We start from the raw sequence: 26,401 nt of genomic DNA, 5'->3' as shown, positions 1-26,401 counted from the left end.
AGTTACTCTCCGCCCCTTGGACTGGATGGGCCGGCTGGACCTGGAGGATGCATATCTCACGGTCCTGATCTTTTCACCACAGAGGCAGTTTCTCCAATTCATATGGGTAGGTAAAACATATGAGTATGCATCCCTGCCTTTCGGTCTTTCATCCACGCCTTGGTGCTTCACCGAGGTTTGAAGCCAGCCATGGAGTGTTTGCAATCACAAGGAATACGCCTGATAGTCTACTTGGAAGATATCCTCATTATGGATCAATGCCAGAGAAATCTTCGGGCACTTCTTTAAACCACAGTGCAGCTGTTGGGAAGGCTGAGCTTTGTCATCAATGTGAAGAAGTAGTTTTTTACGCCATACCAAAGGATGACTTTTCTAGGGTTTATCATAGATTCCCGCCAGGCTACCTTGAGCCTTCCAACAAAGGTGGGGAAAGTCAGACAGGAGCTCCACAAGACACTAGTGAAAGAACAGACCTCTTTGCAGCAAGTAGCACATCTGGTCGTCTGATTTTTCTCGACGATTCAACCATCTTTCCAGGCCCACTCCAATACCGGGCATTTCAATGAATGAAGGATCACCATCTACGCAGGGGAAGCCAGAGGAAGCCAAAGAAGAGATGAAATTGTGGCTAACACACATGGAGGTGTTGAATGAAATATCAATCTTTGGTTCGTGTCCAGATATTATTATCGAGTCAAACGCCAGAAAAGAAGGTTGGGGAGCTTGCTGCGGCGAATTGTCCACAGGAGGAAAGTGGTCCTCTCAAAAACGACAGTTACACATCAACTGTGTCAAACTCCTAGTGGGTTCCTTGCCGTATGGTGTTGGATCAAAAAGAAAAGCCAATGCTGCATGTTCCTGAAGATGAACAATGTGTTTGCAGTCCGGTATATCAACCACTTAGGCAAGATTCGTTCAAAGGCACTGGTGCAGTTGGCCAATAGTTTGTGCCATTTTGGCCTGGACCACAATATCTCATTCGTCCAACCAAGTGGCGGACTAGAATTCCTGATACCTCCAAGACTCGAGCGTCAGGAAACTACGTCTCTCGATTTTCAAAGCCATCAACAAGAAAGGGGTCCCTTTTTGGTGGATGTGTTTGCCTCATGGCTGGATAACCACCTTGGATATATTCTTCAGCTGGAGACTGGATCTGCTAGCGGGGGCGATGGACACTTTTCTCCAAGATTGGAGCCAGGAGAGGGGTTATACATTTCCACTGTTCTCGATGATCACACGATTGTCAGCTAAGATGAGGCGACAGATAGCGGACCTTGTGGTGATGACTCCAATCAACCACATAGGCAGAGTGGGTTCGAAGGCACTGGCTGAGTTAGCCAAGAGTTCATGGCATTTTTGCCTAGACCACAACATCTCATTAGTTGCAGAATATCTCCCGGGCACGGGCAACAAAGTAGTGAACTGGAATCCCAGAAACCTCCAAAACTCGAGCCTCTGGAAAATGCATGCCTTAATTTTGGAAGCCATCAATAAGTGGTCCCTTTTGGTGGATCTATTTGCCTCACAGCTGAATCATCCTCTGGAGAGATTCTTCAGCTGGAAACTGGATCCCCTAGTGGGGGCAACTGACACTTTTCTCCCGAATTGGAGCCAGGAGAGGGGTTACACGTGTCCACCATTCCTGATGATAACACAATAGTTGGCCCAGTTGAGGTGACAGGTAGCGGACCATGTGGTGATGACCTGGATTTGGAGGTCGGAAGTCTGGTATCCAGTTATTCTGGAACTTTCTTGGGATTCTCCAATCCTTTTCCCTAGTCCCAGATCTTCTCCTGGATCCCCAGGGAACACGCACCCTCTGGAATCTGTCATCTGTCTCTTATGGCCTCAAGGATTACAGGGAACGATGTAAGGTCCCAGGGCTTTTGAAAGAGGCTCAATGCCTCTTATCAAAGGCATGGACAGAAAGCACCACCAAAGGCTATCACTTAGTATGGTGGAAATGGCTGGGTTGTCCTCTTTAAAGGGATGTATACCCCATGGGATCTGGAGTTGTTTCAGTTTTAACCTTCCTGTCATCTCTTGTCTCCTAGGGTATGGATATGGGCCCTTGTGGTCAATAAGCTGTGAACAAGCATAATCCTGATCTCGTAACGGAAAGTTTCAATTCTATTAAGGACTCTGAGGCGAGGATTATCCCACCCAGTAAGTGGGACAAATAACTTTTTTCATTGTACAACGTATGGTAGTAAGTGCAGTTCTTTATGGACATTTGTGAACTATGGTTTGTATATTGTATTCTGAACAATATTGATGTTAAGGATATGTTTTGGTCAACCCTATTGTATCTACAAATTGCAAGAACTCTTAAGAGTAAGATTCATTTCTGGATATTTAGTTTTTTTCTTCGGGGACTGAATCGAACCAGCAGGAATAACTTCAGAGGAGGACCGGACTTTGGTCACGCGAAGAAAGAGGGGGCATGAAGATAAAGGAAGAACATTTATGGGACTTAACTTATGCTGATTTGATAATGTCCTGTGTTCTCTTTCCCTAGGTTCATGGGAAAGATAGTTTTTATGGTGATGCTAAAATGGCTGCTGTGAAAAATAAAGTGAACAAAGAAAGCATAATCCTTGCCTCAGAGTCCTTCATAGAATTGAAACTTTCCATTACGGTAGCTACGTTATTTTGCATTCTTGCAATTTGCCAGTATTCCGGTTATAGCCAGAGAAATATGGCTCACCTTTCCAAAAATGCCTTCTCCCAAGCAGATGATAGTGGCATTATGAGCCTTGTCTGGTTGTAGGAAACTGATAACAACATTAAATAGCGCGCTATACACAGACATACCCATGGCGCAGTTAAATGTATTGGAGAGATGGCAGTAAGTGCTGGACGAACCAACTACGGAAAATGGTCTGGAATAACATATTATCGGGGAGAAAACAGGTTTGACGTGTTTGCTTTAAACTCGTACAGTAATACTATGTCCAAATGGAGTATCTGACTCCAATAAGACTAAATAAAACTTACCCCATCACTCTTCTAGATGTCCTAGATGTCTTGGAGAGGAGACACATTTCTCCCACATGACATGGAGTTGCCGAGGGATACAGGGATTTTGGTTGCAAGTGGTGGGTAAATTAAGTGTGTCTATGGGTAGGAATGTACCACTAAAAAGAAGCAATGTTTGTTGTGCCTAGTTCCCAAAAAGAAAAAAAACAACTTAGCAGGAAATGTATATTACGGGGCTTCGTCCTTACTAAGAGAAGGGCAGCCGTTAAATGGATGAGTAGTAGTCCGTTATCTATTGGAGGATGGCTTAAGGATATGGTGGAGTCAACACTGCAGAGGAAATCTATATGAAAAGGGTATGACAAGATGAGCAATTAGTCGTGGATCTAATAATTTAGGCAACTATGGTCCATATGTGGACTAATCCACCAGACATCAGGCCCCCATGATCTTGAGGAATAGGGTACTGCCCATCTTTAAGTGCAAACAAAACTACTTGTGAAACAGCTTTTCTCTGTGCAGGAGAGTCTCCAAGAAAATACGGCAACGGAGGAGAGGGCTTCACCTGGTCTAGCCTACAAGAAATATTTAAAATGTGTATTGAATGGGAGCCACTATCCCAGAACTCACAGAACGAGTGGAAGACTCTAACATATCAAAAGAGGGACGAGTGCAGAAATGTTAGTTAAACAAGTTATAAATGTTAGGTTGATTATCGGTCATCGGTTATAATGCCTGAAGCGAAAAGTTTTAGACGTGTTGACTATGAAATGTAATAGTGAATATGATCACTGTATACAATAAATGACAACAGTATTACATTTGTATTAAAATACAATAAAAAAATCTGAAACTGTTTCCATACAAAGAAGCCTGAAGTCAGACTGGATGGAAATACAGGTAGGTACTTAGAAAATTAAGGAACATTCCTAGAGACTGTAGCAGGCAAGAAAGTTAACTTCAACCTGCCGAGGGTTAAACGTGTGACATACAGTTCGCCCCTGACTTCAGCTGACAAAGATTAATTTGTTAATGCAACACCTGTTGCGATATAGGGGGCAACCCTAGGTAACATCAAACATCCAAAAAACAAAGGTTGAGCATTTTTTAGTTCATTGCAACCCTTAGATAGTCACCATCCTTGCTGTCTGTTGTTGCAATCTAAATCAATATACAATACTACATATGTAATGGGCGGGAATACTATCCTACTACTGTGATATCTAGCACCGGGAAGGGGGAAGGGAAGAACTCTATGTTGGGGTTTTGTTGCGCGGGTTACAAAAAAGTACATTAAAAGCATTTGACCTCATAGATTATGGGCAGGGTGAAAGATCTTTATTGTCTTTAGAACATTACCAACTATGATATGCATTGCTGTTATGTACTCATATGCATTTACAATAAGAACAAATTGTAATTTATATATATATAAATATATATATATATATATATATATATATATATATATACACACACACACACACACACACACACATGGACATACATACACTCAATACATTACAAACAACCAAAACCTTTCTCAGCATTCCGGATTATAAAGGAGGGTTTTAGAGGTACAATTAACTCATTGTGATTTCCACCTACAAATGTTAATAATACAAGGACTGGGCAGTAAATTCCATTCCGCTTTCGGTATTTGCGAAATGTGGTTAATTTTGCGTTCTGCGGTGACCACGGAATTGCCAAAAATTCTGCGATCCGCGTCTTGGCGGAATCTTTTGCTTGTTTGCGCTATCAAAATGCGTGTTTGCATGATATTTCCCCCCCCGAGCACGCAAACAGAGCTTGCGAACAGGAAAAAAGCATCAGGAACGGGTGGAACAAGCAATTCCGCGTGTTCACCAAACTTTTTCATGTTAACAGAGAGTGTTTACTGTTTTGCGGAGCTTTGTGTAGCGCGACTATGCAAATTCCGCCCGCCCCTAAATAACACTGACTGTCTAACAAAAATTATTATTTTAAAATGAGCATTCGGCGTTTCTCACCTAAATAAAGAAAACACACTATGTATGAACTACAACTGTAAAGTGTTACATTCATTTAAAAGGGAAACTCACTTCAGCTTCATCCTACCAAGCATATTAATAATTTACACAAAATGCTGGCCACTGTGATACAGATTCTAATGCCCAGCATATATTTAATTTCGTATTTTTACCACCTGATTATAATTTGTTATAACCTATAAAGATAATGCCTCATACCTTTTCAGTCTTTTTGTCGTTCTTTTCCAGTATTGCCATGTTCTCTTTTAGGTTTTTCACAATTTCCACTGGATTTTTGTGCGATTTACTAAACAAAGGCATTTTTTTCATACTGTCCGGCGCTTCTTCTTATTTGTCTGGAATATTAAAAAAGAAGGTCAATTACAGTTGCTATACCTTTTTTTAACAATAATGTTCAAGGCAGCTAAAGCAACGTGTTCTTCAAATGCACAAAGGTGAATGGAAAATTACTTAACAACAGAAATTCTAGAACATGAACGCTGACATAAGTATTCCATTCACATTACCAACGAACAAGAGGATTAGCATTTTTACCCATGGATCTGTAGTACTTGAGCATGTTTCCTGTATAATTTAATGATTTTATTCACCCTTTCCTTCACATTAATCGTCACGTATTTGCATAATGAATGAATACAGATGCTTTCGAAAATGTTAGTAGTAAATAAATCTAGTACTTACCCGACGCATCTACAAACACAATGATTTACATTACCTCTGTGTCATTGAACCTTGATTTCCACACCTCGATTATATAATCGTTTTTCCTGAATATTTGACTTCACAGTCAGAGATTTATTCAATAGAACAATAAAGGTTGCATTACTGTTTTAAACCTAAGTGTTCTGAGATACCAAAATTTCCAACATCAGTTGGCGACTAATAACTGTTTAGTGCTAGTTCAGCTTGGATTACTACAATCTCTTACACGACAGTCAAACTCTCAACTAAAGGGAAAGTCATGTTCCCAGTCGGCACACGCAGAGCTCTTCTGCCTTAAACACCCTATGTTCCTACTTGGGCAAAGACCCCAATGGTAACTCGTATCTGGTAGATTAAACGATTTTAGCTAACAAGAGACAACATTTCCAATGCAAGAAATACAACTCTGGGCACAGAGAGACTACTGCAAACAGGTATAGGAATTTCAGGAAGCAGAGGCAGAAATGCTGAATCTACAAAGAAGTGAACACAATGAGAAAGAGTTCATGACATGTTGCTACACTGAATGCGTCTAAGGATCAGGATGGACGATGAAAAGGCACAGGCATCTTCCTTTCCTAGGCCAGAAAAGCAGCATTCCTTTGCAAGCATCTTTTTTTTATTATAACAAATGTTATTAATTTTCCGTTCTATACAGTTGCTTTTATACAGGTATATATGCATACAGGTCCAAGTTCGACTATTTAACATTAGCTATTGGTTGTCAGTACCTATTACAATAATACAATACCTACAGTACCTATTACAATAATACAATAGTGCAGGTTTATACCTTTCCACATTACATTTGTAACCTGTTCGCTGATGTCCATGTTCATTTCTAGAATACAGCTTATCTTGGTGCAACTTCACTATATGGTACATTAATCCATTCTGTTTTATGCAAGCATCTGTCTTTACTTTACTATGAGCCATGCCAAAATTAATTTGTATTTAACTTTGAGTGTGTTGGAGCAGATGTGTAGAAATCATATGTGTGGGTTGTGAAGAAGTCGCACGAGCAGGTCTGCCTCCAAATGTATTTCTTTCAACACAGGGAACTTTAACTTTCCAATGATTCAGTTTGCAGAACTGCACTATGCAAGAATATTTGTTGATTTATTCGTTCATTTTGTTAATGTATTAGTTTATTTTGAATACAGGATGATGATCAGTGAGCTCTAGCTACTGTGTCGCACAGAAAGCAATATTGACATACTCATTTTGTATTTCTTCTGAATTCTTGGTCAATCTAATCCTAGCGATTTGGGTGAAGGGATGTACACAAGGGTTCTAGGACACTAATATGAGACCACAGCCATCAGTCTTACAGTCTCCATAACTGTTCTATGATGAGAATAAACTGTGACTTGTGTAGATTCATATAAAAAGTGAGCTATCTTGTGAATATTCAATTTAATTTTCATAATGCAGAACTGTGCTTGTAAAAGTGGACTGGATATAAGGAATGGTAAGATGATGAAAACCCCGCTCTGAAACCACTAGGCAGATATTCAAAACCTTTCTGTGAACCTGCAGTTCACTTCCTTGAGTACAGCCATCCTTTGAAGTGGGTGTGAAGTTTCACTGGGAGACTAAAGTGCTCAGTTTAGATTGTTTTGCGCATAGCGGTGTATTCTAAGTCACACTGACTCCTCATATTTTTGCAGTCATAAAATGAGAGGTAAGTGATTATTTTCTAAACATCCGAAATTAAGGAAAAGAAATAGTCACTACTCCATCTTCATGTTAATGGCTTATCACTGACCATATTATCCAGTGTATTACATCACTGCTGAGCTCCTGGCCATGTGACCATGTACAGGCAAGAGCTGCACTTTCTCCTTGAGTTTTTGACTCTAGGAGTGCACAAATATTGACTTCAACAGATGCAGGAATCACAAAGATATTTATGATTATGTGAAGTAACTTTCCGTACGACTAGCAAACGTCTTAGTGAATTGTCCCCGTAGTTTATAATATAGAGGAGTAGGAAAATGGTTTCCTACATGTCAAAAGAATAATCATGAATAAAGGTAGCCATCATTAATTTTGTGGTTAGTCTAAAGATTATGTGGCCGATTCACAATGTAAAGTATATGAAGGAGTATTATAGGTCTCACAAATACCTTTGCCAGCTGGGACAGTGAGCTTAAATACAATAGGATGCCATCAACTCAAGAGTTAGGTCTAGTTCCTTTAGAGTTAAGCATACTCTGTTAGTATGTAGGTTCTCCTCTTCAGATGAATCACATTTCTCATCTATAGATCAGAAATGTGGGTGGAAAATAAAAAGGGACAACCAAGAACACTGTCTGGAATACTCACCTGCGGGCCTGGAAGTAGTGCACTTCAAAGCTGACCACTAGTGTACTGTCATGATTTGATGTACCAGATGATCCATCAGGGGCTAGCAAGTATGGCAAGATGAACTGCATGTCCAGTTATACTAACCTACCCACAAAGCACGGGGGCCCACTAGGTCTTAGATTTACGAGGAAAGCAGAAAAAGCAGAGGTAAAAAAAAACAGAAGGAATGTTACTAGATCTGCAGGGAGTGTGGAATCAGAGCTACTGATGAGGGCCTGAAAGTGCTGAAGTGCTAATGAGCGATGCACAAAAAGAAACAAATTCAGGGAAACTTGGGACTCGAGTTGTAGGTCTAAGAATACCAAATAAGAATGTGTTTTATCTTTGAGGTTAAGCTCATGGTTGTGACATTAGAAGGTTGAGTTAAGGATGGCTGGGCCAAAGTGACAATATTGCTTTTTGATGTTTCTCCAGGCAGCTGTTCTAATTTGAGTGGTTTTAGAAGACTCTGTGGTAGTGGGCTGTCTGTTACCAACATGCAAGATACAGTAACATCCAATGATGTTATCCTGGCCCCAGAATGGCCTGGCATCAATTTATAGCAGGGAGCCATGTTTAGGATCATGTGTTTTGTTTTGTCAACTTTAGGAACTCCCGGTTCAGCGATACAGAGACCATGGTGAAGTGAATTGAATTAAGACCTAGTAATGTTTAACGTTTTTTTGTGACAGACTAGCAGGACACGAATTAAGTAAATGCGATGGAGTTATGTCTGTTTCACTTGAAGAATGAAACCTGAAACCAGTTTAACCTTCAAGAACAGTGAACCGAGAGTATTTAGAAACATTTATTGTAATAGCAGAAAATAATAATGAATAAAAAGCATAGTGTCCTAAGTTTTTTTATGGCATTTCTGATAACTAAAGATAGAGTAGGAAGCCTGCTCTCCAAATGACATGCAGAGGCTGATTTAAGCTTTTACTACTATAAAAGCATTTTCAAGGTTTTCACTTGATATCGGTCAATAATGCAGCCTAGCAAGTGAATTTACCCATCTTCCTTACTTTGGAAGAATGATAAGTTTCTCAAGTAGCTAATTACAAATTACAGAACCTCTGGCCTGGCACCCCCATCAATATAAAGACATCCTCCTTTCTCCATGAAAACAGAATAATCTGCTATGAGCCAGACACGTAATGCATTTTTCAGTCAGGCAGTAACTAAAAGACAAAACGGACAGAAAAAAGATACAGTAATTAAGCAGATCACTAACAGTTCAGTGCAGAAAAATGCCCCTTTAAAGTAAATTTCTCCAAGACAGAAATACAAGTTTTCACACAAAAGCTTTCTTACTGGACAGAAACAACGTTTTAGAAAATAGGAGAAACAAAATTAAAGTGAATTAAGCCTAGAATATTTCTATGATTGGTGACAGCGAAACGAAACTAAGTAAACGTACTAATGGAGGAGTAGTGATAAACAAATTATAGATATTAAGATGTCAGGGGATGCCCACAGGATAGTTAGGTAGTTAGCAGCAAACATTGAACCATTTAAATTGTAAACATGGTAAGAGGTAATAAGCATCATGAAGAGGCCACATAAAAAACATAGCCACTTACAGGGTCCAATAAGGCTTACGCAAAATTAATTAAATTAAGCGTTTACTTCAAAAGAATGCATGATCTTACGTTTCCCATGTAACTAGATTTGGGTCCAAAAGATTTGAAACAGCTATAGTGCCTAAAGAAGAAGGAACGCTTTCCCGCAGTGCTTTAGCAAGCACTGACGTCTATAAGACCTCCTACTGGAGTTACCTTTCAGACACTACAGAATTTTCATAATGAAATAAAATATATTGCAGTTATATATATATTTCAAAGGTTTTTTTAATGCTAATCCCTAACTTGATAAGGCCTGAAACCTATGTTTTTTTTTGTGAATTTCAATGGTTTTTTAAATACTAATTCCTAACTATATCAGGCCTGAAACCTATGGTTTTTTCATTTAATTTCGAAGGTTTTTTAAAATGACAATTTTTAAATGTATTAATTGTTATTTTTTTTATACTGGTTTACTACATTTTTGCAGGCAAGTGTTCAGAGGGCACGCCCTCTTTTTACAACACTCTGCAGCGCAGCTCCATGGCGCTTACTGGAGATACCGGTTGGGCTAGTTGCCCTCTAGGGGACCTCTGGATTGAAGAAGAATTAATTCCCCAACTTAAAACACGCCACAGGGAAGTGTATTGAAGCCACGCCGCTTTTTACACCTCTCTGCAACGCAGCCCCCGGGCGTGTTTGCAGAGGTGGAACTAATTCACCTTGCATAATGGGGGTCCCTGTGGGCCAACTAGCCCACCTGGAACCTCCAGTATGCGCCAGGGGGCTTCGTTGCAGAGAGGTGTAAAGAGGCTACACCCTTTTTTACACCTCTCTGCAACGCAGCCCTCGGGCGTGTTTGCAGAGGGGGAACTAATTCCCCTTGCATACTGGGGGTCCCTGGGGGCCAACTAGCCCACCTGGAACCTGCAGTATGCGCCAGGGGGCTTCATTGCAGAGAGGTGTAATGGGGCCACACCCTTTTTTACACCTCTCTGCAACGCAACCCCTGGCGCGTTTGCAGAGGAGGAACTAATTCCCCTTGCATACTGGGGGTCCCTGTGGGCCAACTAGCCCACCTGGAACCTACAGTATAAGCCAGTGGGCTGCATTGCAGAGAGATGTAATGAGGCCACACCCTTTTTTCACCTCTCTGCAACGCAGCCCCCGGGCGTGTTTGCAGAGGGGGAACTAATTCCCCTTGCATACTGGGGGTCCCTGGGGGGCAACTAGCCCACCAGGAGCCTCCAGTATGCGCCAGGGGGCTGCTTTGCTTTCCCCAGAGGGCGGCCGTCGCCGGGGCAGCGTGGGGGGGATTGGGCACCCCCACACTTACTTATCACTATGCCGCCGCGATTTGGTCCCCCTGGGGGGTAATTTTTAAATAAACATACCGGTTTAAAAAAAAATAACATTTTTGACCTTGGGGGTCCTTGTGGGACCCCCTGAGCAGGCCTAGGGGGCCAGGGTTCTTCTACCCTGCCCCCTTTGCGTGTTTTCCACCTTGTTTCACTGCTTAGGTACGCGTACACCCCGCGTTTTTAAAAAAAAATGTAATACATGTTTTGGCCTGGGGGGTCCTTGTGGGACCCCCTGAGCAGGCCTAGGGGTCAGGGTGCTTCTACCCTGCCCCCTTTTTGAGTTCTACACATTTGATTTTCTGCTTTCCTGTGCCTCAGTCTACCGAGGCACAAGATGGCTACCAACAATTTCTGTTTTGGAGTGTTGACAGACATTGGCAGCCAACGTATACGGTACGTGTGGAGTGCGCGCTTATAGATATATACATTTTTTTCCTTTTGATTTTCTCAGGTACTACTGGAGGGTTTACACCATTTAAGCAAAAGGGCGATCTGCCAACCGAACTCTACCTCTCTGCCAAATTTGGTGTAATTCCGTTCAGCCGTTCGGGCTGTAGCCGTGTCTAATCGTCCTAAGGAAAATAATATGGGGAAAACACGTTTTGGGACCCCCCTTTTTTCTCAGCCCCCACTTGACGAATCCCCCCAAAACTTTCAGGGACGGAGCGGGCCATCTTCTTTGAGAAATTTGCGAAGATTCATCAACCGGCGCCAAAGTTATTCCCAATAGAATGTTGCGGATTTCCTATGGAAACTAGGTCCTAACGATATATACCTATTGGCGACCGCCAGAAGGTTAAAGATATATATATATATATATATATATATATATATATATATATCCAAAATTCTCGCCGCATATACCTCCTTGGTAAGAGAAACGAGTGCAGACCACAATTGAGTGCTTAAGTTGTTTTTTAATTAGTTTCATCTACCATAACGCGTTTCAGCCGTTACCAGCCTGGATCACATGACAACGCTGTGATTGATGATCGCTCTTTTAAAGTGACAAGTGCTCAACATGTGATTAGTGAGTACGGATAACAGACTTTCGGACTGTGCAAGTTGATTATTGTATTTGTATGAATACTTATTTGACATTTAAGCAGTATAAATTTCCTGATTAATCATTAAAATTGCTGCATATCACAATACAATTCCCTTACTCTCAATCTTGATCACATTCCACTAACATTATGTGAAAATTTACTAAGTGAATACATTTCCTGCATTTTCGCAAAACCCTTCCCAGCCAGGATTTGTTCTCTAATCAGCTCTTTTAAAGTGACAAGTGCTTAATATCTAATGGATATGAGCAACATAAGTAGAATGTTGTTGACGGGTTATTATGCTTGTATAAATACTATTTTTCTGCATGTGGCTTGTAACCCAAACGACTTATCCAACATTTATTATATATTATATAATGGCTTGGGTGGTATTTTACCAATCCAAAGCTGTAATATTGTGCCTGGGGTGGTAAATGGCTTTTGTCATTTTACAGCTCGGCGTGGATAGCACTGTGCTAATCCTATGCTTAAAGACTTTGCTGTACAAATGACAAAAGACTTTGCTGTACAAATGGCAAAAGACTGTCCATTTCTATCTCGGCGTGGATAGCACTGTGCTAATCCTATGCTTAAAGACTTTGCTGTACAAATGGCAAAAGACTTTGTCCATTTCTATCTCGGCGTGGATAACACTGTGCTAATCCTAGGCTTAAAAACTTTGATAGAAAAGCAGACATTTGAGGTGAGCAAATTTAGAGTGTCGCTGGTGTTGAGGGTGCTCAATCCAGGAGCTGCCTTCCACAAATGTTGGTAATTTTATTTTTTTAATCCATGATCTCGCTGTGACACGTTTTGGTGAAAACTGCCTTGATCACACATATATATTTATTTATCCCCCCCAAAATAAATGTGGCACCTCAGCACCGGATAAAAGGGAACACATACCTGGTCAAGTTTTTAACTTCTTTTATTTGCTTTTTTGAGTAAAACCACCCAACGCGTTTTGGTCTGCTCCCAGACCTTGATAACACGTGATCAAGAGGCAGACTTCCGCCAAGCAAGGAAGTATGCAAGCTAGTGTCTTGTTGACATGATCCAACACTGCCCTCCACTCCCCCGTCATGTGACCAAACCTTGCATCTCGTACTCCACATCTAGGTCAGCCACAAACCTCTCAGCCGTACATAATGTTCAGTCAGTGACGTGTCAAGTAACCCATATGCATATAATTAAATTGAATAAGCTTTAGTTTGGTGTTCCTGGACACCTGTTTCGGGCTCCCCAAGACCAGAGTCCATTTTTGTCGAGTAGGTCTCTCCCTATTATCACATCCCACCTCTTGCGCGTTCAGTCTAAGTGAATCTTCACCATCTCTAGTAATGCTCTGTAGAGCCATTTCACTAAATTAATGTCTAGCTGTCCCTAACGTTACCACTGCCTGGAGAACCCCATGAGTTTGTGGTTCTTGCCAGACGCTCCGACATAGATCCCTAAATGTTCGCTCCACTGAGTGGTAAGTAGACAATTGTCCGAAGGATAGGTCATGTTGGGATAAAAAGTCATCCAAGGGGATCAATATCCCCTGTTGCAAGCAGTTTCCCACTTTGATGATCCCAGCAGACATCCACTCTGACAGCTGAAGCCCAGAGAATGGGGTGAGTGGAACAGCATTAGGAAGCCCAACCAAAGGTAGGTTTGGTGCATAGACAGGAGCCCCGGATGTGCGTCAGGGGGACCTCCTCCAACAGCTCAATGCTGTCTGTAACAACACACCCGGTTCTGGGGTAATCACAGACGGGTGCAAGAGCTTGGCCAGCAGCAATCCTTGTTTTCCGTCCAGCAATTGAGCTGGCCATTGAAGCTGAGCGGACAGGTAATATAGTTCAAACTCTGGGGCACTCATTCCTCCCTCCTCTGACGCCCTCTGTAGTAACTGTCAATGAGACCCTGTTCCGTCCTCCATCCCAAATCAATTACCGGAGCAGCTTATTTAGGCCCAAGAACCATGAGGGTGAGAGCACCACCGGCAGGATCACAAAATAATATAAGAGTCTGGGACGCATGATCATTTTAGACAGCACTATGCAGGCCGTCAGAGGTAACTTCAGCGAGTGCCAAAATTGGACACATCTTGATAGATCTCATGACCGGATTCAGATTGCCATCCCTTAGGTCTTTCACAGTGTGGAATACCTGTACTCCTAAGTATTTGAAGGAGCGGGTGGACCAGGTCAGGCCCACACACAGGCCCCCCGGGGCATTCATATTAGCTCACTAGTGGCAAGATATGGGTTTTCGTTTTATTGAGCTTATTACCTGCCAAGACAGAGTACTCGTCTAGAATGGCTAATGCCTGTTTCACCCCTTGACTTCCATCCTCATTGTACAGCAGCAAATCGTCAGCATAAAGGGAAATGACATGGGGGCGTGGCCAAGAGGGTCATGATGGTGAACGCGTCTTCCTGAGGCTCTGCGCAACGGCCTGATTATCGGCAATAATAGGTGTCGGTGGAGCCCCAAAAGTGCTGTGAGGACGAAGTCCTAAACGGCATAGCTCCCACCCGGAGAGGAGAACCAGAAACTGAGGGACGATATGGCTGCGCCAAGCGAATAAAGTATTGAACATGACGGAGACCGTTCTCAAAATGGACGCGCCCGGATAGCGAATGCTGGTCCAACAGTGGTAACGAGCCGGAGTGCTGAGTGAGGTGCCAATCTTGTACCGCTGGATTATTTAAAAAGTGCGGGAAACCTCGGCTGACCTCCCCCAAAAAAAAGACCACCACCAGGGACAGGGCTGGATGGAAGCTACCCTCAACATGGCCGCGCCCAGAAAGTGAATGGTGGCCCCGCCGATGTGCGAGACGGAGCATTGGGTGTATAAACAAATACAGGTCAGATGGAGAACGACCTAAAGGGGGTGCAATCTGTAAGTAGTGGTGCCAGCGGAAGCCCATACCATAACAGCACAAAAGTAGCCATATAAAAGGGAGAAACCCTCCTGTAATAAACAGACTACAGTTTATCGCCGAGAGGCCACCGGGGAACCTAGGGCACCCCGCGCCTCCTCTTCATCACTCAAGAGCCAGAGTGCTCGGTGCCAGGCCTCGAGGAGCGAAAGATGAGGGACCGGCAGCCGATACAGGAAACCACACAGAGGAGAGTCATAAGTGTGAGGGGAGAGGAGGAAGCGCCAACACTCAGCCACAGGGAGAGCAGAAAGCAGCAATTAAGCGACACACACCCAAGGAATTACGGAAAATGCCCCAGAGACACAGGAGATCGCTGCATACCGCCACTTTGGCCTCCCAAAAGACTTGCAGGCAGACGCTGTGAGAGACAGCATAATCAGGGCCTAAACCATGACAAGAGGAAACATTGCATAGATCCTCCAGCACAGGGGATAGTGCCTTGAAACAGAAAACAGACCCGGCGGCTGATAAAACGAGAGTAAAGAAGAGGGAGGAAAAGAGGGGACAACCAAGGAAATCTGGAAAGTGGTCCTCAGTTCCGAAGCAAAAAAAACAGCCAACAAACCATAGATTCCCTATCAACTAGCCCAAGCATGGGACGTCAGCGCAATATCGGGGCCTTGCAAACACTGGTCCAAACGAGACAGTCCTCCCCAGAGGCAGAAAATACCCTTACAATATGGGGACACGCAAGAGTTCCACCGACACCACATCCACACGTAGAAGTTTCAACAGGCCACACAAAGTTACAACGGACCACACAAACCATATATAAAAATTTACAAATTCTGGGATCATCTCAAGGGCGTTCTAGCCCAATACACATCCATTCCATGGCTACCTGGGCGACTACAATTGTGTATTAAATCTTCAACTAGACTAGTGACATCCCCCACCCATACACTCTCCAACTCACAAACAAACAGAATGCTACAGAGAATGGGTTGCGCATTGGGCACGTACGGATGCATAGCGAGTACGACATCCAAACAACAAAGCTATACTCATTTCACTCCATCCCTCACAACTTGCGGGTAAGACTGGATAGATTTCTCTGCGCCGCAACAATAGTCCTCAAAATTCAACACTCAGGCTACCTAGGAAGGGTCCTCTTGGACGACGATGCACACATCTTCACACTTAGATGGAGGCCCCTCATCCTCTGTTACCTAAGTGGAAACTACCACGCGAATGCCTGACTGATCAAGTGTTTCGACACGAATAAGGGAATAGTATCCGGGAATATTTCACAACAAATGCGGGTACTACGGCGTCTAGATTTCTGGAATAGGACACATTTAAGGTGACTGCCAGGGGAGAGTGCATACAGCAAATAGTGGTAGTCAGGAAAACACTAGAACAGGCAATAAGGGCAGAAACCATATTGGCGACTGCAACCAAAGAGGCGGACGCCAACAGGGCAACCCCGACCCAGGTGGCGGTAGCAAAAACGGTATACGTGGAGACATTATTGGATTTACGTAGATATAATTTTAAGGCGTATGCGACAAGGGCACACGGGGAGGGCGACAGAGCCGGGACCCTACTAGTTTGGTTGGCCTGGCAAGACACGAAATAAAGCCCATCACAGAAATAATAGGTCCAACTCGGAACCTAGTCCTTTCACAGGCAGAAATACTAGAACTGTTCCACAGCTACTACTCAGAGGTATATAAAAACCTGACACAGAGCAGCCAGAGGGCAATGAAACATTTGCTAGGTCCCTTAAATAAAGTAAACTGGGACAAATCCACTATTTATCCGTTGAGCCCGGTCTTCGCCCCCCTCTCCCAGACCATTACAATAGGGGACCAGTGCATCACTTGGAGCAAGAATGGCCCCTCAATATCTGGGAATCCGACTATATCAGTCCCCTAACTAAATATATGAGAGAAACCACCGTAAGGCGCTGGCAGAAATAAGGGCGGCGGTGGGCTTTTGGAAAACGCTCCCCTTGGCGCCAATTGGACGAGTGGCCCTGGCTAAAATGATTATAAGACCCAGATTATTATATCACTTTGTTAACCTCCCAGTCATCCCTCCTCTGTTCTTCTTTGGGGCGTTAGACTCATTACTTATCTCTCTAATTTGGGGCACAGGCCGTCATAGGATGGTGTTGTCCAAATTACAATTACCCTCCGATCGCGGGGGAGTGGGAACCTCTTCCTTCGAGGCATACTTTTTAGCTGCATAGTTGCAGTGGCTCTCACACTGGACGGCAGAGCGTTACCTAGGAGAAACCACTACTGCAACAGGGCAAATACCGTTGCCAGCAATCCATCGCCTATTACTACCCGGCACTAAACCCACACACACGTACCCACTTCAGGTAACGATAGCCCGCACATGAATGCAGAGGATACATCGGATGTCCGCAGGGAAGCCCCTCAACTCTTCACTGCTCCCACTGATAGGACTGCCTAGGAGCGAGAAATATTATACAGCCCGGACCCTACAGGTGTGGACAGCTCACTCGATTACCGAGATGGAATCCTTCTCCAGGACAGACAATTACATCTGTACAACCAATTAATGAAGGACTATGATCTTCCCACAAGGCAATTCCTACTACATAGACAAATTATTGCCAGCTACCGCCCTCTTTGGAATTTAACCGAAGGGGACCCGCAACACATCCAGTAATACACACAATCCTGCACAAGGGGGCGGGCAGACACTTAGTCACTTGGCTCTACAAAGCTGTCTGTGAACTTACAGTCAAATCACTGGACCCACTGCAACATACATGGGAAGAGAATATAGGACGGCCATTACATGACAAAAAGTGAGAACAAGCAATAGGATACCCGAAAAAGGTATCCAGAAATGCTCGCTTTGAAAACATACAGTTTTACATCCTTCATAGGGCACATTTAATGCCAAAAAGTCTCCAACGATATTATGCAGACACACAGTTCCTGTGCCACCGCTGCTGAGCCCCTAAGACGAATTTTCAACACATGTTTTGGAACTGCCCCACATTGCAATCATACTGGAGCTTTGTACACAAGGCATTGCGGGAAACCACAGGCCTACCAGGCATGAGCGCATGGGAGGCTTGCACATTGGGAGTTTCCGGCTAGGAAGACACACAAGGTACAGATACGCTTCATGTCCTTGTCAATACTGATGGCCAAAAGAGGAATAGCCATGTACTGGAGAGCCCTGGTGGGACCCCCTGTGGAGTGCAGCAGAGGAGGAAGCGATAAGAAGTGAAGAAGTTAGAGGGACACGTAAACATCATATGTCCATGGAATGGGCTCTACTCCTACACCAATTCAAACAACAGACAACATGCGACGGACCTCCCAAGGCATCCCAGACCCAGATAGCCCAAACGAACCAGAATACATCTGAAGGAACACACAGAGAGACCAGTCAGCCCCATATCAGGAACATTGCATTGCAGCCCACACAGACACCAAATATACAGGAAAGACCAGTAGAAGCTGCTACAACCTCCCACTGACCAAGACACATATAGCTAATGTCATCATAATCCGTAAATCGAATACTCCTGGCTGAACACAACCCATAACCCCCCACAGTTAACCCAAATTAGACCCAAAAGTTAACAGTTATGAAAGCATACCGGTAGTTCTCAGACTGCAGCATAGAGGAAGGGCATGCATCGCAAGTCACAAAAACATGAACATTAGCACATGCAGACACAATCCCCACCTTAGACACAAGTTGACCTAACTGTATTACTGCACACAAAAATAGCTGACGTAGAAATGTATAATATATATGCAACAAACGTGATGCAAAAATTATAAGCGTATATTGGGTATGAAAAAAGAGAAAATGTCAATAAAAACGTTTAAAAAAAATGGGAAATGACATGGTCTCTCCCTGCAAGGCACAAACCACGGTGGCGTCCCCACTGTCTAAAGAGTTCTGCTAGTGGCTAAATGGCCAGAGCAGGCATCCCTGTTTAGTACTCCTATGAATGTCAAATGAGTGTGCTATCACCCCACCTGTTCTGACTTGTGCAGTTGGATGTGAATATAACAACTTCACCCATCTAATCCATCCATCTCCCAACCCCATTCGTTCCATTGTGGCATATAAGAAGTCCCACCTCACCGAATCGAATGTTTGTTCTAGGTCGACCGACATTATACTGGTCTCCAGGTAGAGGCCCCGTTCAGAATGATGTATGACGTGAGAGAGCCTACAAATGTTGCCAGAGGTGGAACTGGTTGGTATGAAACCATTTTGGTCCCCGTGTATAAGACGTGACATATGAGGTAAAAGCTGCGTAGCTTAAGACTTTTCTCAGAACTTTGAAATCTACGTACAACATGGATAGGGGCTGAAACTCCCATGTGCGTGCCTCTGGAGAATTTGTCTTCGGGAGGGGAACAACCAGTGCGTCCCTTGTGGAAGCCAGTAGCACACCCCTGTCTAACGCATCCGCATAACATTTACTTTATGTTAGCGACTATCAATTACTGAAGAGCTTAATTTCTAAACAAAAATGAATACAGAAATAAGTGCAAAGGCTAAAACAGATAGCCTTACATTGTTACCAGGGTAACCTATTCCTGGCGTTATTCATAGCAAGTGCTTGTGCAATCTCTATAATTTTGGCCCTTTCTCTTGACAGGCCTACTGCTATGAACAGACCCTCATGCACTGGATTTGAGAAGCACTACAGAAATACCATTACATATATTGCATTTCAACATTTTTTTTTAATGTAGAGTTTCACATCAGGTGTGAGTAGCTAGTCCAATTCTGTTTTACCTTTGCATTAATTTGATTTTAGTCCAGCGTTTTTAATAGACTACAAACTACTACAAGTACCCAAATGCAATGGAATAAAACATGTCTGGGTGTATTACTTGCCTGACAGCTGTCAATGTGAGAGCTCCTTTGTGCATTAGCTATGGCTGGGGTTCAATATCTAATTTATTTATTTACAATTTTATATAGTGCAGAATAACCAAGACCCTGGTGGGATAGGGTTGATCATTGTAAACAATACAAAACCTAACATTTCTCCCATTGTTACTTGTTTCTTTGCATAAAAAGATGTGTATAATTTTTTTTAATTATAGGGGCACTAGAGAGCCAGCACGCAAGACGGTCGCACTCTTGAGAGGCTCCAGCGGTCAGAAGCTGAAATCCGACATGATCCTTGGTTCCTGGGCTGCAGAGGAGCCACTGTTGAAGGGGGAGGGAGTGAGAGACCGTTTTCACTAAGACTGCTTTTGATGCAGAATGGGACTTATGCTGGCTGCCCTGGTTCTGGATCCAAGTTGCCAACATGGCATGAGCACCCGTAATAATGGCCCAGTGGGGCTGACGACTGGTCCGTGCAATCCAAACTCTGATCGGAGTGCAGGGGAGCGTAATCCCACAATCCCCACCTGTAGTCAATGCCACTCACTCTGACACAGTAGTGGAGACTGCTGTGGCGTCTGGCAGCCCCTGGGCAGTTCGCGACTGATGGTTAGCCGAGCCCTGGCCTAATATGCTGAGGGTGCCAACCTGCTTCTCCCTACGTGGAATCAAGTAACAAAGAGACAGCAAGCTGTGGACTGCTGGAGATCCTGCCCGTAAACTGCTGCAGTAGGGCATGGCTGAGATGTGCATCCTTGTTCAACACAGGGGCTGGCTATACCTTACCCTGCACTGCACATGCAGTCCCAACTCCAGCATTGGGACTGCCGGAGTGGAGCGACAAAGCAAGGTTGAGTGCAGTGCTGGGCCCCGTCACTAGGGTAGGGATGCTGGAGCTGTGTCTACTCATATCTCTCTTGTAGCTTATTCACTCTGCATGACCTGCACAGAGGGCGAGGCGCGACCAGGCGCATCTGGGCTGCTGCGGGAAACTGGCTACGCTGGATGTTTTCCTGCCATGCTCACCCCTCCACTGCTACACACACTTAGAGGGTTGCCCTTTGCGGCCAAACAGCCTCTCTAACCTGCCTTGGCAGACTAGTGCTGAGCGAAGTAGACCACTAATGGTGTACAGGCGAGATGGGGAAATCCAACAATAAACAGGCCAAACTCCATTCCTCTGCTTGTAAAAGCACTTGCTCCACAACACCTGCAACCTCTGAACCTGCAGATAAAGATACCTTGTAGGAGGGAGCGAAGGGAGACCTGAATATGCGCACCATACTTCAAGTCATACTGGCCAGCCGAGTACCCATGGAGATGAAAATGGATACAGTATTATGGATAGGATTTTGCGGAATCTGGAAAAACACGACAACCGGCTGCCAGAGGCTGAACAACTCATTTCCAATGTGTAAGATGAGCTACCATCCAAAGGAGAACTATTGCCCCAGTGTTGAAAACAAGTTAAAAGTCTTTACTGCGAACAATAAAGATTTAGAGGCACGCTCCCGCTGCAATAATAGCCGAATAGTGGATTTACCTGAATCAGCAGACGCAAGTAGGATGGAAGAATATGTGGAATTCCTACTGGTGACTCTCTTTGGGGCAGACGCTTTTTCACAAATGCCCATTGTGGAGAGCGCGCACAGGTCTCTTGCTAACAGACCCCGACCGGGGAGCACCTGTCAGGCCTATATTTACCCGCCTCTTAAACTGTAGAGATCGTAATACGGCGCTTCGCTTAGCCTGAAAGAAGAGCCCCCTCTCCTTTGAGGGGATCTTTCTCTCTATAGTTTCCAGACTTTACCATCACAGTGCAGGAGGTGTGACGCAAATTCCTACCTGTAAAGCAAAAGTTACAGCATGAGAATATTTTGTATGTCATGTTATACCTAGCCTGGCTGCTGATCTACATCCAGGGGAAACAGCGCATCTTTGAAAGACCGCAACAGGCCACCGAGTTCCTGAGGAAACTTCCTAGTGGAAACTTAGAAAGAAAGAGACCATCAGAGGCTTCAGGCTCCGCTCCCCTTGACGGATCCCTATTAGAGTGCGAGGGGTGGCGCGTGCTCCACATGTTGCCAGAGGCAAATGGCTAGTTTACAGCTGAACTATGCAGGAAGTTAACCACTCATAGCCTCTGGCTTAGGCGTCATTAGCCTTCTTTTTAAGCAGATGCATACATGTCGCTGAACTTTTATCGGATACCTTTTAACAGACTTGCTGAGATGAGACTGCACTGCAGAACCCCCATGTGACTCCACTGGGCAGTTTCTGGTCCCCTTAACTGGGCAATGGCATCCTGTGCTCTATTAGCTGTAATCCTGATCCCTCCAACAGCCCTGGCAGTATGCAAGGGGCTTGTCCGGTGTATCCCTAACAAGTTAACCTTTCACCAAGCTATTACACAATCACTAACACATTGTTAGACTGTATGGTCAATAGTGAATGTAAGAGCATTATGAAGCTCACTCTTAATTTTCTGATACTGCTTTTATCGAAATGCCATTACTTTGATTTGACTTCAATGATCTTTTGTTCTGCACACTGTTTTGTAATTTGTAGCGTAAATGCAGCAAACAAAGTTTAAAAAAAGTAAAACAATTTCTTTACTCAATCTTGAGATCTACTATTTAGCTGGTCTGGATGTTGTGATGGCTGCCATTAAATTCCAGACAGGAAAAGGCCTTGGAGCACACAAGAGCATGGGAAGCATTAGTACAGGCCTTGTCAGACCTACAGATAGACGAGGAAAGCTAGAGCACTAGGAATACAAGAATAACTACTAGAGTTTCCATTAGGCTGAGTACCCTTCACTGACAGCTGCACAGCACATGATGCATCCTCTTGAAATTACACGCCCGCACCATTTGGGGGAGGGAGGGGGGTAAGTACTTGACTATGTTGGGGTATAACTGAAGATATATTTGGTGACTGAGGGTGTTGAGTTTAGTAATGCTGCTGTATGAAGAAAAACCTTCAATAAAATATGTTTAAAAAATGGGTGCCATTAAAGATGGATCGCAAGAGACTGGATATGATGAATCTCATTGTGAGATGTATAGCAGGACAAAATCAGGAATCTCATAACTAAGATTGCTACAAGTGATTAAATCCTTCTGGGTTAAATACACAAAAAGTTTGGGACTGGCTCTGCCCTACTCCCAGGCTATGCGGAGACTGGGGACTGTGGCAGAATGTCATGCCACTAAACCCTGGACAAGGGCTGGTATTACCAGTCTGTGTGATCTACAATGCTGGAGCGTATTATTACATTTGAGGACCTTATAGAAGACTGTGGTTTGCATACTGGTCAATTTCTGTTATACAAAGCCTTGACAAAGGTAATAAAAGAGCATAGGGGGATGGTGCGACTGAGCCTCCTAGATCAGAGGGACTCATGAGGTACAGCGCTAGGCTGTTACACTTTGCTCAGACCACTAGTTCCCACATTTTACATGCCCATGGCAGGGCCGGACTGGGAACCAAAACAAAGCGATACCAAAGGGAATGATGGACAGAGCGTTTGAGCAAATCAAACACTCACCCCCAGTCAACTGATCTGGGTTTAATCCAACATCATGCTTTAGCTCACTCCACCACCCCAGTTCAGACATGGCCATATGCAAATCAGTCTGACCCTGTGCCTCATGGGACCCTGTGCCTCATGTGGCTAGCCCCCCTGGGAGTGGCCAGGCTGTTTGCCAGGGCCGGTTTCGGCTGATTATGTTACAAGGGCCGATTTTGCAGCTATTGCTGCAAAAACGGCCCTGTAACAAAAACGGACCCCATGTGCCCAAAATCGGCCCCCACCCTAGCGGCCCACCGGGGAAACGCCTGGTACCCGCTACAGCCAGTCCGGCCCTGACCGATGGCCACACTCAAAACAATATGGTAACAGAGGTTGGGGAGGATATTTCTGATAATGAATCGACATGGATTTTGCAATATACAAGTGGTGAACAGTCACCAATGTACAGAGTTAAACTTCTTGCGTTTTACATTTCTCTATCCAGCAGCACAACTATCAAAACGTACAGGGGAATGGTGACATGCAGCAGATGTCTTTCATATAGTGTCGGAATGGCTCCTCATCCAACCATATTGCTCTGAACTTTTAACTGTGATGGTCGCCAATATCTCGCCATTGCATTGCTGCTAGCTAAGCGTAGAGTGGCTTGCAGGTGGGGTACGGGACGGGCGCCAAAGTTCAAGGAATGGCTTAACGATTTTATATATTGCCAAGAACAATTGACTCTGTATTCCAAAACGATGCCCAGTGCCTTGAGGCCAAGAGATATATGGAGTCCTCTGCAAGGCTACCTTCTCGCACACTCAACATAATCCCACTTTGAAATGCCTGAGGCAATCACGCAATGAAGGTCCTCACATTTCAGAGAAGTGTAATATGCTGGACATTCATGCTGCATTTACCACTTCACATGTGCTTTATTGTTATAATGAGCCTAACGCGGTGTTAGTTATGTCCTACATACCTTTTGTCATGATGTTAACAGACTCTGGTGTGATATCGAAGTTCCTTGTACGTTTCTGTAACCTGCCTAGTGCATTGTTTTTGCTCTACCTAGCAACTGCCTTAACTAGATATGTGAAGAGCAGTAAGTACGCCCGCACGATGTACCGAATCTACATTCCATCTAACCATATTGCATATTGTGAATTTACCTGTGTGAAGTTGATGCTGCTTCTATTCAATCCACCATGTTTGATGAATTCTGCTAAGAATTGTTATGTAATCTTTTAATATCTTAAAATAATAAAAAGAAAAGAAAAAAAAAAAAAAACAACCTTTAACTGTGATGACCGACTGGCAAGCATCTATACGCCTCGATTGCAATCTGCCTGCTAGGTAGGTTTGCGAAAAGGGGAAACAAGGGAACCCTACTCACAGCGGAACCAGGGCAAACTGTATATCCAAAGAACAATGGTTCCTGTGGCATACGAATTTCAAGAATACAATACTTGACAGCTTAAATAAGCAATATTCACTTGTATAGACCCTTTATTTTTTGTGTTTGTTCTGGTTTTGTGTTCACACAATCACTTGGGACGCACTGCACTTTTCACTGTACATACAATCTTTTGTATATGTGTTGCTGTTGTAAATATGGACACTTCTCATGATTTGAAATATAAGAATTCTTTCTTATAAATCTTGCATATGTGTGTGTTTCTTTTTCTGCCAAACCCTTCTCTGCTACAAGTGAATATTGCTTATTTAAGCTGTCAAGTATTGTATTCTTGAAATTCGTATGCCACAGGAACCATTGTTCTTTGGATATGCTAGGTAGGTTTAGCAGTCTCCAGCAAAGACCTAGAACACATCTAAATGTATATGCTTACCAGGGGACCTTTCTGCACCAAGGAACTGACCTGGGAGCTTTCCCCTGGGGTCCTGGATCGCCGCAGCTCTAGTGCTGCTTCACCGCTGTCCATACCGGGCTTCCTGCTTCCCTGCCACCGGAGACCGGGGACCACATCCCCCAGCCCCCCTTGCGCCGAGGAAGGCGCGCACGTCCTGTCCCGCCCCCGGAGGTGCTCAGAAGTACAGCGTGAGCCCCTGGGGAGCGGGGGGACCTTTCTGCACCAAGGAACTGACCTGGGAGCTTTCCCATGGGGTCCTGGATCGCCGCAGCTCCAGCGCTGCTTCACCGCTGCCCATACCGGGCTTCCTGCTTCCCTGCCGCCGGAGACCGGGGACCACATCCCCCAGCACCCCTTGCGCCGAGGAAGGCCCGCACGTCCTGTCCCGCCCCCGGAGGTGCTCAGAAGTACAGCGTCGGCACCCGGGGCTAAGCCCGGGCAAAGGGCGGGCCCTCTGTGGCCCTCCGAGGCCTGAGGAGGACGGGACGGCCCATTCCCTTGCTTTTTAAATTGTTTTTAATTGGACATTTTTTGGTTACCTTATTGCCGTATCAATCAACCAATATTATCTATATTCTATCACCTTGGTATCATGACATGCAAGGGGCCTCACATAAAATTATTCCCCCAGCAGGGCACGGGCTCGGGACAAAAAGATCGTACCACGAGCTGGAGACAACTGTCCACCCCCAGTGGATCAGACAGCGTTGATTCATGTCCCTCCTCAGACAGCACCCAATCCCCTCCACTTACCTCCGATAGACCACAAAACCTGTCCATCTGGGAGGAACTTAGTGCCTTGTGTGGTACTAAGTATGTCCCGTGTGTCATCACCCTCACCCACAAAAGACACTATTTTAGTAAACTCAAATGGCAGTCCGCGGGAACTAGCTTTACCACCTAAGAAAGATAAAACCCAAGCTACAGTACCGCCCCAGGGTCAAAAGACCAAAAGGAAGTATGATGGGGAAAATGACAACGAGAATCAATTAAAAACTCAAAAACTGTGCGCTAGCCCCACATTACCCCCCAATAAACCCACTGTACCTGAGGTGGATGTGGGAAAACCAGAAGAGCCAGTATCGTCTCCCCAACTGGTTTTACTGTCTCAGTTTTAGCAAACGCTATCATCTATCATATCACCTTTGATAATAAAAATTAATAATTTGGGGGATAGGCTGACAAGCATCGAGAAAG

General features: G+C 44.3%; 1 protein-coding gene across 2 annotated transcripts in view; it reads right to left on the bottom strand.

The window, feature by feature from the left end:
- CAB39L (calcium binding protein 39 like) overlaps positions 1 to 26,401 on the bottom strand; it is a 902,920-nt gene that overhangs the window by 534,638 nt on the left and 341,881 nt on the right. For both annotated transcript variants that reach the window (XM_086934975.1, XM_086934976.1), the window contains one exon: positions 5,208 to 5,344. In XM_086934975.1, the coding sequence (XP_086791101.1) occupies positions 5,208 to 5,318 (111 nt within the window). In that variant the 5' untranslated portion in view covers positions 5,319 to 5,344. The remainder of the gene's footprint in view (positions 1 to 5,207; positions 5,345 to 26,401) is intronic.

This window comes from Lissotriton vulgaris, chromosome 8 (assembly GCF_964263255.1).
Source record: "Lissotriton vulgaris chromosome 8, aLisVul1.2, whole genome shotgun sequence".
Taxonomy (NCBI): domain Eukaryota; kingdom Metazoa; phylum Chordata; class Amphibia; order Caudata; family Salamandridae; genus Lissotriton; species Lissotriton vulgaris.
Note: the sequence above shows the minus strand (reverse complement) of the source record. Positions and strands in the feature narration are given on the sequence as shown.